This window comes from Erinaceus europaeus, chromosome 19 (assembly GCF_950295315.1).
Source record: "Erinaceus europaeus chromosome 19, mEriEur2.1, whole genome shotgun sequence".
Lineage (NCBI taxonomy): Eukaryota > Metazoa > Chordata > Mammalia > Eulipotyphla > Erinaceidae > Erinaceus > Erinaceus europaeus.
In genome coordinates, this window is record NC_080180.1 from 30,861,991 (window position 1) to 30,887,023 (window position 25,033).

The following is a 25,033-nucleotide window of genomic DNA, read 5'->3' on the forward strand; positions in this document are numbered from 1 at the left end:
CCACTTGTATGTGACCCAGACCTCACCCCACCAAAGGAAGTTCTGGAGCTGTGGTCTCTTTTACTCTTTCTTTCTGCTTCTCTGCTTCTATCTCTCTCTATGTTTCTATCCAAAAAAATGAGATTTGGGGACCAGGTGGTAGCACAGCAGGCTAAGCGCACATGGCGCAAAGCACAAGGACCGTCGTAAGGATCCCGGTTCAAGCCCTGGCTCCTCACCTGCAAGGTGGTCACTTCACAGGCAGTGAAGCAGGTTTGCAGGTGTCTATCTTTCTCTCCTCTCTATCTTCCTGTCCTCTCTCGATTTCTCTATGGCCTATCCAACATCAACAACAGCAATAACAACAATAATAGTAACCACAACAATGATAAACAAGGGCAACAAAAAGGGAAAAAATAGCCTCTAGGAGCAATGGATTCATAATGCAGGCACCGAGCCCCAGCAATAACCCTGGAGGCAAAAAAAAAAAATTGAGATTCAATCCAAAAGTATTTAAACTAGATTCATAGTCAGGCCTGATTATAAAGGTTGGGTTCTAAGGCAGAAGGACACTTAGCAAATATAGAATTCTGTGTAATAGAAAATGAGAAAAAAGAGAGAATGAAAGAAAGAAAATGAGATAGAGAGAAAGAGAGAGAGAGAACTAGCCTCAATATTGCTTATCTACTCTATAGACCCAAAGAATTTCAGTGTATTTCCCTAGGGTTGAATTAAGTGTGGCAACCTCATAAGGCAGTGAATGAACCCCTCCCCACCCCCTGCCCCTGCAGACAGCCCATAACATCCACCTTGCTCATTTACATGTGTTGGCAATGTGTAAAAGAGTGAGCAATAACTATAAAGATTCTATGGATTTCTCACTGCTTATTTATTTTATCTTTTTTAAAATATGTGTTTAGAAATCCTATAACCCTCACAGGGTGCCAATTTTGAACTGGCTAAAGAATATAAAAGGCATTCTATTTAAAATGGGACATTAATGTAAAATCTAGAAAATGCTATGAATTTCTCAGAGCATGTTTACTTTATCTTTTTTAAATTATACTTAGACATCCTATAACACTCACTGGGCACCTATTTTGAACTTGCTAGAGAACATTAAAGCCATTCTAATTATAGGACATACTTGGCTGTCGGAAAAATCATGATGTATTTTTCTATCTAAAGATGTGTCATAACTTTTCAGATAATCTATTTTTCCCCACATTCATTTAACTAAGCATAAGATAGTACATAGTGTCAAAGTTAACCCAATTGTCAAATAATTTGGTTATAGCATTAACTATATATTGCCTTCTTAAATCCTAAGACAGCAGGAACCTTCCCCATTCTCTATAAAACCCGTATTTCTCCTAGTCCTAGAACCTCTGGGGTAGGGCTCACTTTCCTGCATGTTTCTCTCAATTCATACCAATTGATACTGCATCTGTTGATCCCAAGCTATTCAATGTAACCAGTACCACCTTGACATGTTTCACTTCGGATTGTGTCCAGAGACATCAGGTGTGGAATGTCAACCCTCCAGCTTCATTACTCTGGTGAAACCTTTCCTAGCTCATAGGACTCCTTAATTCTATTTCAGGTGGTGCACTTCCTTGAGATAATTAGTGTTTTCTTCCAGAGTCTCATTTGTTGTTTCTGCACTTCTGACAACAATTCTTTCAAACTCTTTACTCACTCCTGTAATTATTTCCTTAACTAGTTTGAATGTTGACCTCATTATTTTGTGCTTCAACCTTTGGGAGGCTTTTAGCTGGACTCTTGTCCTGGTTCATTTCTCCAATATTTCTTCTTGTTGGTTTAACCATTCTATATAGTATGTTATGAGGTCCCTCTCTCAGTATTCTTCAAATTTCTGATCACTCTTGCCTGGATTCACTTGTGTCTAGGTAAGGTAATTAAATGCTTCACAGTTGTGGAAATTGACAGTTGTTTCAATAGTATTTTAATCCCTGACTTGGAGTTCAGTGGCTTAAAAGCCTCTTTTGTTCTTTTTCTTCTATGTAGGCTATGGGAGCCTGAGGGCTTTAAAACTATAAATAGGCTTCTTAGTTAAATCCCTCACTCCTGACCAAGAGATAACGCAGGCTGGGCAGGGATAATCCAGTGGCTATGCAAAGAGACTTTCACAGACCCATTGCTAGGCCACCTAGGTATAGATCGTCTCCTGAATTTCCTGGCTAGTTCTCTATCCCCTGGTGTCAGCAGAGGGCCTCCCCCCTGCTGCTCCAGGTTCTGAGGGCAGTAGCAGTGGAGACTCACAGTTGCATTTGGTGAGTCTTAGGGGAGTCCTCTCCTCCCTTCAGCCATCTTTTTGTTGATGAAACAGACTGGAGGTGGTGTCTCAACTGGTAAACTGCCAGACTGTTACCAGCCATTTAATCTCTCCCCAGGCTCCTCTCTGTCCACGAGCCACACGTATTTGCATTCACCAGTGATTTGGTAGGTTCCTGGAGTTGTTCTAGTCCTGTCTTGTTGCAGTCCCAGATGATCTCCTTTAGTGTTCCTAGTTGACCAGGGAGAGGAGAGGAGAGAAACCCAGCTGCTGCTGCTCCATAGCCCCGCCTCCAGAAGTCTTAGGTGGTGCACTTCCAAACAAAACCTCAAAACCTAGATACAGACCAGGGCCTGTGAGGTAGGGCTCATGTACACATGTATCCATAAATTGGGGAAAAATACATACCTTAAAGCAATAGCGCACAATAGTTTGCAGTGAGTCAATAAATGCAGCAAGCAAGTAGAAAGACCTAAAAAAAGACACCATGGGGAGTTGGCGGTAGCACAGCGGGTTAAGCGCATGTGGCATAAAATGCAAGGACCGGCTTTGAGCCCCCGGCTCCCCACCTGCAGAGGAGTCGCTTCGCAGGCGTTGAAGCAGGTCTGCAGGTGTCTGTCTTTCTCTCCCCCTCTCTGTCTTCCCCTTCTCTCTCCATTTCTCTCTGTCCTAGCTAACAACAATGACAACATCAATAACAATAAAAAGGGGGGACAACATAAAGGAAATAAATAATTTTTTTAAAAAAAGACACCATGAAGTGCCTAATCAAATAGTTTTTACTTAGACACCCTCCTCACCTAATTCCTATTTCACTTCCCACAGTCACTCCAAAGTTAACCTTGTCAGACAAAGTAAACATTACAAAAGCTGGATAAGGGTAAGAGACTGGCATACTTTAATGATGACTCTTTGGTCACTACCAGGCCACTCCATTATCTGGGGCCCTAGTCAAGGAACCCTGGGATTCCCACACAGACATGATGGGCCTAGAGTTCTAACAGACCCCTCTCACCACTGTCACTGGTCATTTCCATTAGGAACAACATAATGTACCCTTCTGTGGGCCCCTACAGGACCTTGCCCTCAGTATGAATCAACAATAGTAGGGACTGTTTCATTCACCAAAGGGAGGTTGGACAACATATTCTACCACTCAAAGAAGATGGGTCCTGAAATTAGTGCAGCCTAGAATGTTTCCAGCTGTGACCATGGAATGTGAGCTCAGACCTACAGAGATGCAGAGGTTACATAGGCTCCTATGCTGAGTATGGACCCCATATCAAATCAATGGGGTTTACAGTTAACAATATTTATATACTTTCCCCATATTTGGGATCTACTCTCTTCGCTGATACAGCTTTCTAGTCCTTTTTCCAAATATGCCACCATCTCCCCTACAATACCTTGGGTCCACCTGTGTGTTAGCTGTCAGACTCAGGCAAAGACTAGTAAAGCCATGGGTCCCTTGGAATATACCTAAAATAGACCTACTAGCTTTTTCCAAAATGGAGATTCCCCCAAATCTTCATCTGCAATATTCATGCCATTAAGTTCATGATTAGTCAACAACTTGTTCTGCCTTATATCTTAACATTTTTTCCGACACTAGGTTCCAAATGCTACCATGATGCTAGCCTCACTTCCCTGGGCAGACGACCCCACCAATATGTTCTGGAGCCCCACTTCCCCAGATCCCTGACCCACTAGGGAAAGAGAGAGACAGGCTGGGAGCATGGATCAGCCTGCCAATGCCCATGTTCAGCAAGGAAGCAGTTACAGAAGCCAGACCTTTCACCTTCTGCATCCCATAATGTTCCTGGGTCCATACTCCCAGAGAGATAAAGAATAGGAAAGTTTTCAAGGAAGGATATGGGATACAGAGTACTGGGAAACTGTGTGGAAGTACCCCTCTTATCCTATAGTTTTTCAATATTTCCACTTTTTTTTGCCTCCAGGGTTATTGCTGGGGCTCAGTGCCTGCACCATGAATCCACTGCTCCTGGAGGCCATTTTTCCCCCTTTTGTTGCCCTTGTTGTTGTAGCCTTGTTGTGGTTATTACTGTTATTGTTGATATCGTTCATTGTTGTATAGGACAGAGAGAAATGGAGAGAGAAGGGGAAGACAGAGAGGGGGAGAGAAAGACATACACCCGTAGTCCTGCTTCACAGCCTGTGAAGCGACTCCCCTGCAGGTGGGAAGCCGGGGGCTTGAACCGGATTCCTTAAGCCGGTCCTTGCACTTTGCACTACGTGTGCTTAACCTGCTGTGCTACCACCCGACCCCAATATTTCCATTTGATAAATAAATTTTTAAAAAATATAAGCTTTACCAACGCAACGATTGCCACCTCAACATGCTTCACCTCAGACTGTGTCCAGAGACTTCACGAGTGGAATGACAACCCTTCAACTTCATTACTTGGGTGAGACCTTTCCTTTTATAGTACACTCTAATTTCATCTCAGGTGGTTCACTTTCTAACAAAGTCCCATAACCTAGATATACACCAGTTTCTGTGAGAGAGAGCTTATGTTCACACGTATCCATAAACTACTGCAAAATATATACCTGAAAGCAGAAGTACACTAGAGTTTGCAGTGAGTACCCCCCTAACACTTCCTCTCCACTATTCCAAGCTTTGGGTCCATGATTGTTCAACAGTTTGTTTGGCTTCGTATGTTAACTCTTTTCAATCACCAGGTTCCAGATGCCACCAGGATGCTGGCCAGGCTTCCCTGGATTGAAGACCCCACCAATATGTCCTGGAGCTCAGCTTCCCCAGAGACACACCCTACTAGGGAAAGAGAGAGGCAGACTGGGAGTATGGACCGCCCAGTCAACGCCCATGTTCAGCGGGGAAGCAATTACAGAAGCCAGACCTTCTACCTTCTGCAACCCTCAATGACCCTGGGTCCATGCTCCCAGAGGGATAGAGAATGGGAAAGCTATCAGGGGAGGGGGTGGGTTATGGAGATTGGGTGGTGGGAATTGTGTGGAGTTGTACCCCTCCTACCTTATGGTTTTGTTAATTAATCCTTTCTTAAATAAAAAAAAAAAAAGATAAGCTTTGAAAGAAAAACTAGATTAGTTGTTGTTAAAATTAGGGGGCGCCAGCAGGCCGGGCTAGCGTCGCGGTGGAGACAGACTCGGGGACACACGGCTGGGCTGAGATGAGAAGCTGCAGTTTAATCTTTATTCACGAACAGGCAAATCACCATACCATGTGCTTCCCCCATCATTCTCTCTGCTGGGACTCTGGACATCCTTAGCATACCGGGTGGGGAGAAAGAGGGGTGCGAAACTAGCAAGGGCCAAACCATTTCTCTCAGAGGTAGGGGGAAGGGAACCAAACCAACACGAACTAGATTAGTGAGCTTCTTGCTTTTTCTGTCTGGACCATTATGTAAGTGGTAACTTGGCTTTTTCACTCACTCTCTCATGTTTTGTTTTTTTTTTTTTGCCTCCAGGATTATCGCTGGGGTTTAGTGCCTGCACTATGAATCTGCTGCTCTTGGAGGCCATTTTTTCCCATTTTTGTTGCCCTTGTTGTTGGCCTAGTTGTTGCTATTGTTATTGCTGTTGTTGGATAGGACAGAGAGAAATTGAGAGAGATGGGGAAGGCAGAGGGGGGGAGAGAAAGATAGACACCTGCAGACCTGCTTCATCCCCTTCCCCCTCCAATAAAGTTTAAAATGCCTTGTGTGGAGTTGTACCCCTCCTACCCTATGGTTTTGTTAATTAATCCTTTCTTAAATAAAATTAAAAAAAAGAAAAATAAATAAATAAATAAATAAAGTCTTTTAAAAAATCTTTAAAAAAAAAGTTTAAAATGCCTGAAAAAATAAAAAGATAGTAATCAGTGGAGTCTGCGGAGACAGCGTAGTGGTTATGCAAGACTTTCATGCCTAGAGCTCTAACATCCCAGGTTCAATCCCAGTACCAGAATAATCCAGGGCTGAGAAGTGCTCTGGTCTCCTTCTTTCTTTCTTTCTTTCTTTCTTTTATTCAGGGTTTTTTCTGGGGCTTGGTGCCTGCACTACGAATCCACTGCTCCTGGAGATCATTTTTTTTTCCCATTTTGTTGCCTTTGTTGTTGTCCTTATTGTTATTTTTGCCACTGATGTTGTTGTTGTTGGATAGGACAGAGAGAAATCAAGAAAGGAGGGGAGACAAAGAGGGGGAGAGAAAGATAGACATCTGGAGACCTGCTTCACTGCTTGTGAAGAGACTCCCCTGCAAATGGGGAGCCAGGGACTCAAACAAGGATCCTTACGCCAGTCCTTGTGCTTTGCACCACCTGCGCTTAATTCTGCTGCACTACCACACAACCCCCCTCTGCTTTCTTCCTATATCTTCTTCCTTTCTTACTGTATCTCTCTTTCATTAAAGTAAATAAATAAAATACAAATTAAAAAAATAGGAAACAGTGCAATATAACACAGTAAGATACAATGCATTGCTATAATAAGGGGTGCAATATATTTTACAGCATTTTCAAACTTAAATATCAAATAATCTTAAGACAAGGAAAAACAATAAATTATTATATTTAAGGACTCTGAAAGTTATGGAAGAGTTAATGCTTAAATGATGGAGAAACCAAGGAAACTTCAAGAGAAGACAAAGAACAATAACTAAGAAAGAACCACAAGTAAAATGAGAAGTGGAAGTCTAATCTGCTAGAACAGTGGAATTGAAACAGTCACTAAATTATACCTGCAGTGGAAGAGCATATGACACAGGAAGTATGGAACAATAGTGGGCACTGCGTGGCAAGATACCAGCTCCAGACCTGACATGCTGAATACATAAGCAGTTGCTGAGCCAGAAAGGTTCACCTCCACTCAAATGGGATTTGCCACACTTACTCCATTAAGAGAGCTGCCTACAGAAGAGACTATAGTGGAGCCAGGTGGTGATGCACCAGGTTAAGTGCTCATGCACAAGGACCTGGGTTCTAACCCCTGCTCCCCTTCTGCAAGGGAAGCTACAGAAGTGGTAAAGCAAATAAGACACTACAGGTGTCTCTTTTGTCTCTCTCCCTATCTCTTCTCCTCTCATTTTCTCTCTGTCCTATCAAATTAATTAAATTAAATTAAATTAAAAGGAAAAATGGTCCCCTGGGAGTGGGGGTGTAGTGGATTCATTGTGTAGGCACTATTACCCAGTGATAGCCCTAGTGGCAATTACAAAAAAAGAAGAGCCTGTGGAGATATATGAAAATACAACACAAAGTTTTTACATTAATGATGCCAAAGTTAAATCACTGATACAATTCACTCTTTCCCATGCATCCAAATTTGCTATTTTCTACCAATGGGAACTCATTCATTCAACAAATACTTATTGAATGCATATATATATATATATATATATATGTATATATATATATATATATATATATATATATATCACGGAAAGAGGGAGAAATATTCCTACTCTTATGAGGCTTTCTTTTTTTTTATTTTCTTTATTGGAGAATTAATGTTTTATGTTCGACAGTAAATACAGTAGTTTGTACATGCATAACATTTCCCAGTTTTCCATATAACAATACAACCCCCACAAGGTCCTCTGTCATCCTTGTTGGATCTGTATTCTCCCCACCCACCTACCCCAGAGTCTTTTACTTTGGTGCAATACGCCAATTCCAGTTCAGGTTCTACTTGTGGTTTTTTTTTTTTTTTCTGATCTTGTTTTTCAACTTCTGCCTGAGAGTGAGATCATCCCATATCCATCCTTCTGTTTCTGACTTATTTCACTTAACATGAATTTTTTAAGGTCCAAGATCGACTGAAAACGGTGAAGTTGACATTTTTTATAGCTGAGTAGTATTCCATTGGGTATATATACCACAACTTACTCAGCCACTCATCTGTTGTTGGACACCTGGGTTGCTTCCAGGTTTTGGCTATTACAAATTGTGCTTCCAAAAACATATGTGTACACAGATCTTTCTGGATGGGTGTGTTGGTTTCCTTAGGATATATCCCCAGGAGAGGAATTGCAGGATCATAGGGTAGGTCCATTTCTAGATGAGGCTTACTTTCTAGTTTGTGCTTAGGGGAGTGGGGACAGAGTAGTAAGAGAGAGTGGAAGAAAGTGAGAACAAATAGTGGGTAGAGGGTGTGTACCAGTATAAGGTCTCTGGTTTTTATTCTGAAATGGAAGCCCCTGGTGAGTATAGAGTACAGTTGTAACCAACAGTGAAATCTGTTCGTTGTGCTACATTGAGGTTAGACTGAGGGGATATGGGGAGAAGCAGGGAGGCCAGGTAGGAAACTATTGTAGTAAACACAGCAAAGGATGAGGATGGATTGAGAGATTCCATTGGAGGTGCTGAAAAATGGTAAGATTCAACATGGATCTGGAAGAGCTGACTTATAGATCTAGCAAATAAGAGAAAGAGGAGTGGAGAGGAGTCTTAACTGTAAGACTTTTGACTTAAACGGTTGGAGGATGACATTGCTCTTTGCTGAGAAGGGGAACCTTTCAAGGTATTTGAGAAGGAAAATTTTAGATGTAGACACAGATTTGAGATGCTTAGCACACATCCAAATACAGGCATGGGGTGGAAAGACACATCTGGAGCACAGACAGGTCTAAACTGAGATAAGCACTGAGGAGCTTTCTACATACAGCACAGTTTGAAGCAAGAAACAGAACTAAAGGGCTGTGTATAGAGAAACATTCTGAAGATTGGAACCTAGAGTTCTCCAGTGTTTAGAGATGAAGAGATTCAGGGAGATAAAGAGGAACTAGCAAATAAATGGCCCTCAAAATAATGAAGATTAATTAGGATAACTTATATGCAAAGGGGACCAGGTAGTGGGTGACTCATGCAGTAGGGCACAAATTTCACCATGAGTGAGAATTAGGGAGGTAGCACAGTGGGTTAAGTGCACGTGGCGCAAAGTGCAAGGACCAGCGTAAGGATCCGGTTCGAGCGCCCGGCTCCCCACCTGCAGGAGAATCACTTCACAAGTGGTGAAGCAGGTCTAGAGGTGTCTTTCTCTGCCCCCTCTGTCTTCCCCTCCTCTCTCTATTTCTCTCTATCCCATCCAACAATAACAACAATAATAAAACAACAAGGGCAACAAAAAAGGAATAATAATAACTTTTAAAAAACCCTTCACCATGAGCAAGGACCTGGTTCAAGCCCCTGGTCCCCACCTGCAGGGGAGGATCTTCATAAGTGGTCAACAATGCTGTAGATGTCTTTCCTCCCTCCCCCCCTCGTCCCTCTATTCACTTTGTCTCTCACGTTCTATCAAAAACCATTTTTAAGTGAAAACATGGCTGCAGGGAAAGATGGAGCATACAAGCACAAAGCACCAGTGATAACCCTAGTAGCAGAAAAAATATATGTGCAAAGAACCTGTAATAGCCTGAACTTGGATAGCATCCTCATGCCACACATCCCTTTTATTGTATTCAGAGCAGTTCCTTATTCATTTAGTATTTCCAATGATCATAAAGGACTCACAGGAATAGGATTTTGACATATTTGTACCTTCAGAAAGCAGCATTTAGACAATATATATATGCATACTTGGTCTTAAAAGTGTGCTTATTTGGGGTGGGGGCTCCCCAGGGCAGGAGTCCCAGGCACAGCTGGGGTCCTCTGGCTGGTTTGCTGGTGAGGAAACTGGACCAGAGAGCTGTGGTGTCCTGGAGACCTTCACCTGCTCTGGCCAGCCATGGTTGCCCTCTCCTGCCTCTGTCTCCTCCTCCTTCTCCTTCCATCTCTCTCACTTTCTCTCTCTGCTCCTGCTTCTCCTTTCTCTCTCTCTCTCTCCCCCTCTCTCACTGTTCCCCCCCCCCTCATGTGGACGACAGTACTCAATAGAAGTGGCCTTTGCAGCCTCAAAAAAAAAGTGCTTACTTGATTTATAAGTTATCAAAAAATAATGACCTACTTGCTTTACTAGGAATATGTGAAAATAAAATGCAATATTATTAATAATAAATTCAGTCTTACTGGAATCATATATGCAATTACATGAGGTTCCTCTAATGACAATTTACAAGTTTCTTTTTTTAAGATTTATCTTTTAAATATTTATTTATTATTTATTCCCTTTTGTTGCCCTTGTTGTTTTATTGTTGTAGTTATGGTTGATGTCGTTGTTGTTGGATAGGACAGAGAGAAATGGAGAGAGGAGGGGAAGACAGAGAAGGGGAGAGAAAGATAGACACCTGCAGACCTGCTTCACAGCTTGTAAAGCTACTCACCTGCATGTGGGGAGCCAGGGGCTTGAACCAGAATCCTTGGTCCTTGCGTTTTGCACCACGTGTGCTTAACCCGCTGCACTACCGCCCAACTTCCTACAAGTTTCTTTTGAAGTTAGATAAAATAAAATTGCTCTTTGGATGGAAAGGAAGGGGGGGTGTTAGAGCAAGAAAGTGAAGTGGCACTGAGAAGTATTAATTAGAGGGATAGTTGGGATACTGCTAATGGGAAATTTTCATAACCCTGTTGATGGTAAAGGTGGAGGATCTGACTGAAGTCTTCTGTTCTCTTATTCTCCTCAGGTGGAAAATCCTATATACATTACAAGAAGGAAACTGGCTAAATAAGTGATAGTGTAAGGCCACAACATAGAGTACCATCTCATCCATTAAGAGTTATAATTTTTAAGTGCACGTGGTGCGAAGCCCAAGGACCACCGTAGGGATCCCAGTTTGAGCCCCTGGCTCTCCATCTGCAGGGAGTTCGCTTCATAAACAGTGAAGCAGGTCTTTAGGTGTCTTTCTCTCTCCCTCTCTGTCTTCCTCTCTCTATTTCTCTCTGTCCTATCCAAAAATGATGACATCAACAACAACAACAATAACTACAACAACAACAAAAAAAAAAACAAGGGCAACAAAAGGGACAATAAGTAAATATTAAAAAATAGATATAAAAAAATTTTAAAGAGTCATAATTCATTCCAGACACCTATTATGGGGAAATAAGAGGTTGTGTCAACAACCTATGTGTCAACAACTGTACTGTAAGCTATTAGCGCCCCCCCATAAAGTATATGTTTTAAAAGAATAATAATTTAGAACCACAATTAACTTAAAAATATTTATAGTGGGGTAGACCAGTGGGTTAAGTGCAAATGGCGCCAAGTGCAAGTACTAGCGTAAGGATCCCAGTTCGAGCCGGGGGGGGGGGGGGGGGAGTGGCATCACAGGCAGTGAAGCAGGTCTGCAGGTGTCTCTCTTTCTCTCCCCCTTTCTGTCTTCCCCTCCTCTCTTGATTTCTCTCTGTCCTATCCAACAACAAGGGCAACAAAAATGGGGGGGAAATGGCCTCCAGGAGCTGTAGATTCGTAGTACAGGCACCAAGCCCCAGTGATAACCCTGGAGGCAAATATATATATTTAATATAAATATGTTTTTAATATAAATATATATTTAACATAAATATACATTTGCCTATATATCATTATATTTGCCTCACTATATATTATATATTTTCCCCTATATGTGATATATATATATATACATATATATATATACATATATATATATTATTGCTGTTGGAGGCTGGAGACATAGCTCACTAGGTAGGATGCCTGCCTTTTCACGTGAACAACCCAGAAGCACATAGGAGGTTCCATGGCAACAGAAAGTTTTGATGCTATGGGATCTCCCTCTACCCCATCAAAAAGTTTAAGTCACCTGGAGTGGTGAAATCACATGTATGAGCTCCTCAGCTACACATATTACACCACACCACACCACACCACACAACACAACACCCAGAGAATATCGCTACCAGAATAAAGAAAATTATATAACCACATGTGAAAAATCTAAGTTTGAAAATCTACATACATAGAAAAACTTTAAGTTTATTAAAATTGATGTGATAATAATGGATGGGTTGGAGCTGAAGGAAATACACAGCAGTTCATACAATAGACTTTCATGTCTCAGGAATCAGATTTTCTAGGTTCAATCCCTGGCAATACCATAAATCAGAATTAAGCAGTGCTCAGAAAATCAAAAAGAAAGGGGAGGGGGAGAGAGAAGAGAGAGAGAAATGGAGAAAGGGAGGGAGGGATGGTGAAAGGAAGGAAGGGGAGAGAAGAAAAGGATTAATTTTAATTTTCTTTTGGGTACTTTTATAAAATTTCAAATTTTCTACAATCAACAAGTATTTTGCAACAAAACAAAAAACTCAGGAGATACAAAAAAATCTGGTGGATCTCCAGTCCCCAAAGCTAAAATCAAAGGAATTTCATCTGTATCTCCAGGCAGAAACCAAGGGGCATGCATATAGCTCTGTTGGAGAAAGGAAAGGATTTTCTTATTTAAATCTGGTTGTCATTAAACCTATATGGAGAGGGGGGCCAGAAGATGGCTTACCTGGCAGAAAGACTTGGTCATTCAAAGGACCAGGTGAAAGCCCCAGGCCACCACAAGGGAACACTATGCAAAGGAGGAAGCTTCATAAGCTATGAAAGAGCTGTGGTGCATCTTCTTCGTCCTCTTTTTCCTCTCCTTCTTCTTCTCTTTTTCCTTCTCCCTCTCCCCTCGACCCCTCTTCCTTTCATATTATCTGAACAAAACATGGCAAAAATAGCTAACCCGTGGTCCAGGAGATGGCACAGTAGATACGGCACTGGACTCTCAAGCACGAGGTCCTGAGTTCAATCCCTGGCAGCATATGTACCAGAGTGATGTCTGGTTCATTTCTCCAACTATACTTCTCATAAATAAATAAATAAAATCTTAAAAATATATATAGCCAACCCAGAGCAGTAGAACCATACAGGTACAAAGTCCCAGTAAAACCCTGATGGTAAATAAAAAAATACACACACACACACGCACATATGAAGAAAAGAAGTTTTAAAGTTGTTTATTTGGGGGCTGATGGTAGCACGCCCAGTTGAGTGCACATGTTACCTGATGGGTAACATGAGCAAGTCAGGTATCTTTCTCTCTCCTTCTCATGCATTGTAACATGTGCACTCAATCAGGTGCACCAACACTTGCCCCCCCATTCCCCTTCCGCCTCTCAATTTCTCTCTGTCCTATCAAATAAAATCGAAAAAAAGGGGGGGAGGAAAATATGACCTCCAGGAGGGGAGGATTCAAAGCACCAGCAATAACCCTGGTAGCAAAAAAAAAAAAAAGTAAGAAAATGTCTGTTACATAAAAATATAAAATAATAAAATATTAAAGTGGCAAAACAATGTTTGAGTTAATGTTCAAAAACCATCGTAAAATGTTATACATGGTTGGGGGGGGGGCAGTGGCACACTTGATTACGTGCATATAGTACTAAAGACCCACAGGGGACATGCTACACAAGCAGTAAAGCAGCTTGGCTATTTTTGCCTTATTTTGTTCAGATAGTGTGAAAGGGAGAGAGAAGGAGAAAGAGGAGGAGGAGGAAGAGGAGGAGGAGGAGGAGGAGGAGGAGGAGGAGGAGGAGGAGGAGATGCACCACAGCTCTTTCACAGTTTATGAAGCTTCCTCCTTTGCATGGTGCTCCCTTGTGGTGGCCTGGGGCTTGCACTTGGTCCTTTTCATAGCTAAGTGTTCACTACTGCTTTTATTTTCACTCCTCATCTGCAGGGGGGGGGGGTGCTTCACAAGCAGTAAAGCAGGTCTGCAGGTGTCTATCTTTCTCTTCCTCTCTCAAATTCTCTCTGTCCTATTACATAAAATGAAAAGAAAAAAATGGCTGCTAGAAACAATGGATTTGTAGTGCTAGCAACAAGCCCCCAGTGATAACCCTGGAGGAAAAAAATGCTATATATGTGCCTATCCTTATATACCATATACATTGATATATATTTACATATATATGCGAATGGTAGTGCATATTAGCATAACCATCCCACCCCCATTTTTAAAAAATATTTATTCCCTTTTGTTGCCCTTGTTGTTTTTTTATTGTTGTAGTTATCATTGTTACTGATGTCATCATTGTTGGATAGGACAGAGAGAAATAGAGAGAGGAGGGGAGGACAGAGAGAAGGAGAGAAAGATAGACACCTGCAGACTTGCTTCACCGCTTGTGAAGTGACCCACCTGCAGGTGGGGAGTGAAGGGCTCAAACCGGGATCCTTACGCGGGTCCTTGCACTATGTGCCACCTGCACTTAACCCACTGCACTACTGCCCGACTCCCCCATTTTTATTATTTTTTTTGAGACAAGAGCATTGCTCCACCATTGTATGTGAGGTCAAGTCAAACCCATACCTCATACATGCAAAACATACACCTTAGCACTGAGGCCTGCCCTGGTCCCAGCATAACCTGCTTTGAAAGCCATTTAGCAATATGAGATAGTTATGAAATAATCATAAAAAGTGCATATTTAAAATGGTACATCTACTGTGGGAAATAATTGGCAGCTTCTTGTGAAACTAAACATACAACTACTACTGGACCCAACAATTACACTCATGGACATCTATTCTGCAGAAATTAAAACCATACTTATTCACACAAGAATGTGTACACATAGCACCTTTATTCCTAGTAGCCCCACCTGCCCCCCTCCACCAAAAAACAAAACCCACCTGGGAACAGTGAATTATTCAACAGACCATAGATACTTAGCATCAAAGAAAAATCAACCATGAATACAGGCAGCAATTTGGATAATCTCCAGGCAATTATGCTGAGTGAAAAAAAAAAAGTCACATACTGTATGATCCCATTTTTTATGGGATCCCATTTTCTTTTGAAACAACATATGGAGAACAGATTAGTGTAGCCTGGGGTGAGTGGGAACAAGGGAGGTGTGACTATAAAAATGTAAGCAAAGTTAGAAGGACCCTTGTAGTGATAGTCTTGTATCTTACCTCCATCAGTGTCAATATATTGGTTGTGATAATGTCCTATACTTTTGTAAGTTCTTTGTATGGGGGGGACTGAGTATGGGGCACATGATATCTTTTTCTTTCCTTCTTTCTTTCCCCCCCAAGATTTCATTTATTTATTGAGATATATAGGAGAGAAATAAAGAGAACCAAACTTCACTCTGGTACATTCCTTGCCAGGGATCAAACTCAGGACCTCATGCTTGGAAGTCCAAGTTCTTCACCACTGTGACATCACTTTCTTTTATTTTCACCTGGGTTATCACTGGGGCTCAGTGCCAGCACTACGAATCCACCACTCTCAGAGGCTCTTTTTCCCCTTCCTTCTTTTTTGTTTTATTTGATTAAGACACAGAGAAATTGAGAAGGGAGGGGTAGACAGAGAGGGAGAAAGACACCTGCAGACCTGCTTCACTGCTTGTGAAATGTCTCCTTGCAGGTGGAGACCAAGGGCTCCAACCTGGGCTTTTGTGCATGGTAACCTGTGCACTTGATTGGGTGCACTACAACCTGCCCCCTCCCACTTCTTTATTTTTATGTGGCACCATGGAATGAGCCTAATGCCTCCTATATTGGGGATACTACTTAACAGCATGCTCCCCCCCATCACACAAGTCTAATTCTATTGCTCCTAAGCCAACTTTTCTGTTTTATTTATTTCTATACATATATAGACAATACATGGAGGAAAAGAGACACCACCATACCACTGCACAATCCATAGAGCTTTCTTAGTGTCACACTGATTCCCTGTGGTGCCAGGGCTCAAAGCCAGAACCTCAGAACACAGCAGTATATGCTTTCTACCCACTGAACTATCTCCCAGTTCTTGAATTGCTTCTTACAACTGCATATGCATCTACAATACATTCAGTTTTCCCTAGCTTGGGAAATCTGTCCTACGCCTATAATCAAGAAAAAAAATTATTAATGCACCTGATGTTCACTACAACATTATTTACAACAGGGAAAAGAAACAACATAAGTGTCTAAATGGGAAAATAGGAAAAGAACAGACACAACCACCCAAGATCTGATGAGCAACAACAAAAAGTGTATTTAAAAGCAAAAGATGGAAAATTGTGGTACAATAGTACAGCACTGTAGAGTTGACTGGAATGTACTACGAATATTTTAATAGCTGTTCTCTGTGTGGAATTTTTTTTTTCGCCTCCAGGGTTATTGCTGGGGCTCTGTGCCTGCACTAGGAATTCACTGCTCCTGGAGGCCATTTTTCTCCTTTTGTTGACCTTGTTGTTTATCGTTGTTGAGGTTATTGTTGTGTTTGTTATTGTTGTCATTGTTGGATAGGACAGAGAGAAATGGAGAGAGATGGGGCAGACAGACACCTGCAGATCTGCTTCACCCACTTGTGAAGCGACCTCCCTTCAGGTGGGGAGCGGGGGGCTCGAACCGGGATTCCCTACGCTGGTCCTTGTGCTTTGTGCCATGTGCTCTTAAACCACCGCACTACCGCCCGACCCCGCCCCCCCCACACACACACTCTGTGTGGAATTCTAATGTGTTTTCTATTCTCAAATTTTCTGTAAATCCTCCCCATGGTTGGGGGAGGGGGGAGAATAATAGCAAATGACGCTTTGAATGGTAAATTACAAACATAAGAGTTAGTTATAAAAACTTGTCCCTCCCAGTAGAGGCAACTTCGTTTTTCAGGTTCCAGCACAGGATTAAAAGCTCGCAGAGCCAGCGGTCTTGGATCCAGGACAGGTGCGGTTATTCAGCGGCTGCTGCTGCTCCTGCACCACGCCCCCTGCTCACCCAGGAGTCCAGGGAAAGGACGAGTGACGCGGCTGCCCCAAGGTGCAATGACCACTCCAAGGTCACCATCACACCTGTAATCTGACCCAGTACTCCCAGACTCCTGAGCGGAAGTCTCACGGTGCCAGGCGTACCCTCTCCACATCCCGTGCCATGACCTCACTGTGCCCAGAGGATGGGCACCGCGAAGCCTCACATTCTGCTGCGGATGCTGCCATGGAGCGAGACTAGGAGGTCGGTGATTCCCACGCCCCTACACCCACCCCGGGCCAAAACCCTCAGGCTCCGCACCGAGGGTTAACCTAGAACAGCCTCCTCTTCTTTTTTCGCCCTCTCAACCCAGCTTTTCCCGACTCCGGGAAGAACCGGGAAGAGAAGACGGAGGGGGGCGAGGTGCCGCAGAATAAATACTGTGGCCTGGCCCCGCCCACCGACCTCACTTCCGCCCCGCGGCAAGATGGCGGCTCCGGAGCCCTGCCACGCAGACTTCCGCTCGGCCCTGCGCTCAAGGGTTGGCTGCGGACCCCGTCGGAGGTGAAATTGGGGCGGGTGAGGCGTAGAGTCGCAGTCCAGGTGCGCTGGGGTGCGCTGGGGTGCGGCCTCACATCATGGGGCCAGGCGGGGTTCCCGAGGAGAGGGCGAGCTGAGGGCTCTAGCTGGGGAGATCCGGGGAGTCTCGCCACGTGGGAGGGGGAGGAGCGGACGTTGCTGCGCGAGGGACGCTGTGAATGGGGGCAAGACCACGTGGGTGGGGTTCTGCCCAGTGCCTCCAGTCAACCCCATGAAGTGAGTTTGGTACCACTTGTCTCTGCCAGGCAACATGTCGGAAGGAAATGCAGCGGGCGAGCCCAACACACCCGGAGTCCCCCGACCCCTCCTCACCGGAGCCCGGGGACTTATCGGGCGGCGGCCGGCGCCCCCCCTCACCCCGGGCCGCCTTCCTTCCATCCGCTCCAGGGATCTCACCCTCGGAGGCGTCAAGAAGGTACCCCACAGCACTGTCCTAAAGATTCACTGACCCCTGGGGTTCACACAGGGCATGCTGTTCTGTATTGGATCTGGAATCTTGTCCTCAAACGTCGCCTGCTACTGGTTAGAAGATGCAGAGGTGGTGCTCAGAGGTGGCAAAAGGGCAGAGGATCCTAATTAGTTCAAGACGTTCAAAAGCAATTTGAGCAGTCTACTTAGATCGAGTGTATTTTGAACACCTTTAAGAAAGCCCCGGGCAGAAACTTCTCTTGCATTTTTGTATTAAATCTTGGGCAAAAGGCATCAGAGAGTCTCCTGTTATGTTTTGATTAGATATAATGAGTAGCCTGGGAAGAGAATGTGGGTGGAAAGGAGTGGTTTTACAATAACATAAAGCAACCAGTGTGTTGTTTTGCTTTGTTTTCTTTTAAGATTTGACTTTTCTGTGGGAACATTCAGTGGAAATGGAATTATGTCATCTGTTTATAATTGCTGAAAGATCTCCTGCCTTCCTGCCCTTTCACTATAATGCTGACACTGGTTTCTGGCAATTTGAAAATGAGACATAAAATTAGATAAGCTTCTTTACTTTTAGAAGTCCTGAGCAATCTCCTTTGGGGAAGGGGTAATCTAATGTCACAAGTTAAAATGGCTTGGGTTACCCTTTCATGTGTAACTCCACTACCACCATAACGTGACACTTTCCTCCTTTTCAAGTGCATGTCTGTATCTGTATAATCATTGTCAGCTGTGTGGACTGTGCAGAAGAGAGCTATGGTGATCCTGGTCTATAGATTGTGTGTTTTGGCAGTTGTCATTTTCCTCTGTACTTTGGAATTGACCAAGTCAATGGCTTTCATGTTTTACTTTCAGAAAACCTTCACTCCAAATATCATCAGTCGGAAGATCAAGGAAGAGTAAGTACCTAGGCCTGCTAAGACTTGCCATCTAGAAGTTTGCCCTGAGTTTTGGGGCTTTTGTGAAATGACTAACTAAGCATATGTCTCAGAAATTTATTTAGTTCTTCTGACTAGTACTTTTCAACTCTGGCCCTTAAAATTACTGACACCTGGGGACCCCAATATAGCTTACTCAGTAGAATGCATATTTTACCTTGCCCAAGGACCCTAGATTTGAGCCCCTGGCCACCACATGGGAACACTGTACAAAGGGAAACTTTCATAACCAGTGTGTTGTGATGTCTCTATCTCACACCCTATCTGGGAAGGAGAAAAGAGCCCTTTAGGAGCAGTGAGATCATATAGGCATGATACCCTGGCAGAAAAGAAAAAGGAAAAAAAAAATCAAAACCAAAAAGTATTGCATGAGAGTCATCACTAGAAATTGTAATTTAGCTTCTTTTCTATAAAAGTTTACAGCCAGAGTTGAGGGTCACTAGTTTAAACAAAGATGTATCAAGTTTTGTCATTTTATTTCATTTCTATTAAAATATTCCTGCTTTAGTCAATATAAAAGTATTTCTTAGCAGTCTATAGTTAGTTCTGGGGCTATATAGTTATATATAAATATGCTAGTAATACAAGAATATAAAGCATCAAAGAAATGAAAAAGATACTTGACGTAGGACTGGGTTCTGCTTTTCATAGGTATCAATAGTTATTGGCTCACAAACTTCACTCAGATTGAGTGGAATAACATGTGAAAATAACACTAGTTTTCTGGAGTGAGTGAATAAGTGGTTTTCCTCAATCCATTCTCTTTTTACAGACCCAAGGAAGATGTAACCATCAAGAAGGAAAAGCGGGAGAGAGATAGAGATCGGCAGAGAGATGGCCATGGTCGGGGTAGAGGTCGCCCAGAGCTGATCCAATCCCATTCCATCTTTGAGCAAGGCCCTGCGGAAATGATGAGGAAAACAGGTACGGAGCTGCAGGAACTTTGGGAAGAAGGAATCACTGAATTTCAGTTCAGATTGTCCCAGAGAAGGACTTGGGCAATGGAACTCCTACCCCCGGTTAGCTTTCCTTGCTGTCGCCTCTTTCTAAAGCTGTGGGTGATCTTCCACAGGGAACTGGGATAAGACAGTGGATATGTTGGACGTGGGACCCTCTCATATCATCAACATCAAAAAAGAAAAGAGGGAGACAGATGAAGAGACCAAACAGATCCTGCGCATGCTAGAGAAGGATGACGTAGGTAGCTGGGGGGAGCTGCTGTGTGGCTGTGGGAAGGGGCTTCCAGGGAGCCAGAGTTGGGGGGGAAAGAGTGCACTGATGTTCAAGAATTCTGGTGTTGAGCTGGAATCCCCATCAGACAAGGGCCAAGATGGACTCCAAGTTCAGATGCATGTTTTCTGGCCAGGCAGGGTAACACTGCCCTGCCCCTGTTCTTTGACAGTTCATCGATGATCCTGGACTGAGAAACGACACTCGGAACATGCCTGTGCAGCTGCCACTGGCTCACTCAGGGTGGCTTTTCAAGGAAGAAAGCGAGGAGGCAGATGAGAAGCCTTCGCTGAGCAACCCCAAGGAAGAGGACATGGATGTGGACATTCCTCCTGTGAAAGGTACTGTGTAACATTTTTCATCTCTACTTCTCCATAGCAGTCAACCCCCTCCCCAGCCTCCAGGAATGAGCCTCTCAGACTTCTGCTAATAAGCAGGCCCTCCCATTCCAATTATAAATACATGACTTAAACTAAGATACTCAATTCCTACACTTAGAGCAGTCAAGTCTCTATATGGATCAGTGGGAGAAACTAAGATAGAGAGCCCTTTTTATTTTACTTATTTATTTATTTTTCCAGAGCACTATTTAGCTCTGGCTTCTGGTGGTTGGGGGGGGGGTTTGAACTTGGAACTTTGGAGACTCAGATATGGAAGTTATTTGCACAACCATTGTGCTATCTCCTCTACCCTACAACTCCATTTCCTAAATGATACCTCCCCCCAGCTTCATGCCTGAATGCCAGTGGTTGGAAGCAAGTGTGATGGCATGGAGGGTAGCTGATTAATGGCCCTTCTGTTTGCATTATCCTGGGCAGTGAAAGAGGAGCCACGTGATGATGATGAGGAGACTAAAGTGAAGGCTCCTCCCAGAGTAGCCAAGAAGACCCCTGGCCTCCCTAAGGATGTGTCTGTGTCTGAGTTGCTCAGAGAGCTGAGCCTCACCCAGGAAGAGGAGTTGTTGTTCCTCCAGCTGCCTGACACACTTCCTGGCCAGCCACCTACTCAGGACATCAAGCCTGTCAAGACAGAGGTGCAGAATGAGGATGGACAGATGGTGGTGATAAAACAAGAAAAAGATCGGGTATGCTCACAACTGAGTTCTGTGAAAATGGGGAACCAGGCAGGGAACACTGACTCACAGGGAAGGCAGAGGTGTACAACCCCAGCTGAAATGTGGGAGTTATTTTTTTTAACTACCCACAAGGGCTTTGTTACTTCAACCCCAGCTTTGTTTGTTTCCTTTCTGAAATGAAAACTTTTGAACATCTGCTGAGAAAACATAAGACTCTTGTGTACCAACATCCACCTTTCTTTTCCTCCTTTGTTTTGCTTTCCATGACTTTATTATTTATTTATTTTTAAAAAATATTTGTTTATTTATTCCCTTTTGTTGCCCTTGCTGTTTTATTGTTGTAGTTATTATTGTTGTTGTTGATGTTGTCATTGTTGGATAGGACAGAGAGAAATGGAGAGAGGAGGGGAAGACAGAGAGGGGGAGAGAAAGACAGACACCTGCAGACCTGCTTCACCGTCTGTGAAGCGACTCCCCTTCAGGTGGGGAGCCGGGGGCTCGAACCAGGATCCTTACACCAGCCAGTCCTTGCGCTTTGTGTCACGTGCACTTAACCCGCTGCGCTACCGCCTGACTCCCAGACTTTATTTTTTTAACACTGTGAAAAAGCCCTTTTGGGGGGAGCTCATGCTAGGCCTTGCTGCTACTGCTTGTCTTTGGGAAAGGGTTCATTCATGGGGGATGGAGGAAAGAGCTCTTTACGCAGTTTGCCTCCCCTTATTCTCTTCACAGGAAGCCAGGCTAGCAGAGAATGTTTGTGCCCTGGCTGACTTGACAGAGGGTCAGGTTGGCAAGCTGCTCATCCGAAAGTCAGGAAAGGTGCAGCTCCTCCTGGGCAAGGTGACTCTGGATGTGACAATGGGAACCACCTGCTCTTTCCTGCAGGTGAGAGCCCAAGGGTCAGGTGGAGGCTCTGGAAGAAACCAAGGAGAACTAAGGAATCAGCGTTAAATTGGGGGAAAGGGCTGTTGGAACGATCACATTAGAATAATCAGCCTGAGTAGTGGGGTGTAGTCCTGGCTCTCATAACTGACTCTTGTTTGACAGGAGCTGGTATCCGTGGGTCTTGGAGAAAATAGGACCGGCGAGATGACAGTGTTGGGACACGTGAAGCACAAACTTGTATGTTCCCCAGATTTCGAGTCCCTATTGGATCACAAACACCGATAAAATGAGCAGATGGAGGATGGTGGCGACTGTGCCCACGACGGCTGCCTGCTCCAGACGATTTGTTCTCCATTCTCCACGACCCAGAAGGGGCCTGTTTAGCCCGCCCACTCCAGCATTCAGCAGCCATTGTCCCAGCTTCCCCCACAGGCCACACAGCCCCCTCACTACAGCTGTGAGTGGCACGGTGACCTTCCCACAGCATGGGTGATGTTGGGGAACATGTCCCGGCTATTTATTTTTATATTTATGTCTTCAGCTGACTCCCTCCAAGAGAGGGGAGGGTCTTGGAAAAGCACAGGCTCTTCCTCCTGCTGACCACCCTGGTCCCAGGGTAGGAAATGCTGCTGCTGCTTTCGCTCCCTCCTCCCGCCCAAGAGGCAGCACTGGGGAGAAAGCAAAGATTTTTTGAGTCTTAAACACAGTCCTCAGTCCCAGTTTTGTCAGTTACCACTTATGTGACCCTGGACAAACTACCTACTTAACCTTTTTGAGCCTCATACTCCTCATCTAACAAAAAATGAGGATAATTCCTACCTCACAGGGTTGGTATGAGGATTAAAGAAATGTTACAGATGAGAACTCCTTGCACAAGACCAGACATACACTATAGGTACTCAATAAATGTCAGCTTCCTTCCCTTTTCTTGAGTCTATTTTCAAACAAAGTAGAGATTCCAAGAAATTCTCTGAAGAAGTGATTGGAACTGATTGGGCTTGCCATTCTTATCTGTTGTGCTTGAATTGTGTTGTGTTGCCAGCCCCCAGTCCACCAGGCCTGTGTTGAATTGTGTTGTGTTGCCAGCCCCCAGTCTACCGGGCCTGATTCTCTGAAGGCACTGTTTAAGGCCTTTCTGTGCCCCTTTTTTCTCCTGGGTACTCTTAGGTAAGTGCTCCCTTCCTATTAATGAATTTGAATAATTTGAATAAGCAAAAAAGTCAGACTCCTCCGAACGCCCCACAGATCTCACTAGGTGACATGGACATCCTGGGACTCATTCCCTCCACCCCTATAAGTAGCCAGTTCTCTTGTAGCTTTCACTTAAGCATTTCTCTCTCAAATCTATGAGCACTCATGAGGAATCCTTACCACACGGAGTCAAATACTTCTGAGAAACAATCCTTGGTGTGAATAGTGGCCTCTTTGACTTTCCTTCTTGGGGCTCACTCAAAGGTTCTGTCTTGTTAGATGCTTAGCATATTATAGTCTTTAGTTCTTGGGCTCTTCCAAGAAAGCTTGAGGAACCATTTGCCACTACAAATATCTTGGGGATTGAAATTTGTAGGCCTGATTCAAAGTTCTCATGACTTGTCTGTATCCTAGATACACAAATTATATCTTGTCAGTAATAGTGTAGAAAGAAAAAAAGGCAAGTCTGTCTTAAAAATGAGGTAACTTTTTAATGGAGTTGCTTTTAAACTAGAGTGGACATAAGATATTAATTCAGTGCCTAACAGAAAAGTTCAGGCTGTATTCAGCAAAGTAAAAGGAAGTTAGGCTAGCAGTAGGGATTCTTTTCTATCTCATATAATGTAGAGTTTGGAAGTAGATGATTCCAGAGTTGAGTGCAGCCAAAATGATATCATGTTCTTACTTAGGGGCTGGCTAAATAGCACACTATGTCCTTGACCCAACTTCAAGCCCAGCTCTCACCACATTGAGGGAAGTTTTGGTGCTGTGAGCTCTTCGCTCTCTCTCTCTGCTTCTCTGCCTCTATCTAAGAAAGGAAGAAAGAAAAAAAGAAAGAAAGGAAAGGACTTCTTTAAAATAAATGTTCCTTGGATCCATTTGCTCTTCCATCCTCTTGCAAAGTAGTAGCAGCATTTCTCCAGATGACAGTATTCAAAGCCAAAGCAGATGCAAAGGAGATCATACTCTAATTCTGTGCTTGCCATAGAGCAATAAACTGAAGAGGTCTCATCAGATGTGCTGTTTCTCATTGTCAGAGCTAACTGGGCCAGGGCCCCACCCTTGGGCCAGGCACTGGGTATCCTATTGTCTGTGGACAGGGTGTTGTTACAGTAGATGCAGGAATGGCAGTTGGGTAGACATATTCAGGAAACTCTTAACATTGTAAAATCACAAAGTAAATCTAGGTAGGATTTTTTTTTTTAACATTCAGTTACCTCTACTAATAAATCAGTTTAAAATTTTAGTGCATGATTTAGATTCTGAAATTTTATTATATGTAAGACATACTGTTTTATCCTGTATTTTATTTCACTTAAATATATTGTTTTCCCATGTACACCTTGTATTTCCAATACTTTTGACTTGGCTGAATTTATAACAGTGTCCTTTAATACTAAAATACCCACATGGTCCATTTAGAATGATTCATTAATGCATGACTCTAAATGATAACTTAGGGTTTGGGTGATAGCATATTTGGTAAAGTACACATTATCAAGCACAAAGACGTGGATTCTGGCCCTTTGCCCCACATGCATGGGGAAGCTTCATGAGTAGTGGAGCAATGATGCAGTTGTATAGCCTCCCATTTCTCTATATCATTAAAAAGAAAACAGGCTGGGGGGTGGTGCATTTGGTAGAGCCCATATGTTACCATACGCAAGAACCCCAGCTCAAGCCCCCAGTTTCCACCTGTAGGAGAGAAGCTACATGAGCAGTGAAGCAGTGGTATAAGTGTCTCAATTTCTCTATCCAAAATAAATAAAAATTTAAAAGAAAGAAAATAGCCTCCCAGGAGCAGTGACATGCAGATACCTAGTCCCAGCAATGA

The 25,033-nt window shown here is 43.5% G+C and overlaps 1 protein-coding gene across 1 annotated transcript; it reads left to right on the forward strand.

Moving 5' to 3' along the window:
- Positions 1-17,312: 17,312 nt before the first annotated feature.
- POLR3D (RNA polymerase III subunit D) lies at positions 17,313-22,933 on the forward strand. The gene is made up of 9 exons (XM_060178813.1): positions 17,313-17,466; positions 17,709-17,878; positions 18,736-18,779; positions 19,591-19,742; positions 19,891-20,015; positions 20,221-20,389; positions 20,867-21,132; positions 21,856-22,008; positions 22,171-22,933. Exons 2-9 carry the CDS (start codon positions 17,714-17,716, stop codon positions 22,291-22,293), a joined length of 1,197 nt encoding a protein of 398 aa, XP_060034796.1. The 5' UTR covers positions 17,313-17,466; positions 17,709-17,713; the 3' UTR covers positions 22,294-22,933.
- The last annotated feature ends 2,100 nt before the right edge of the window (positions 22,934-25,033 follow it).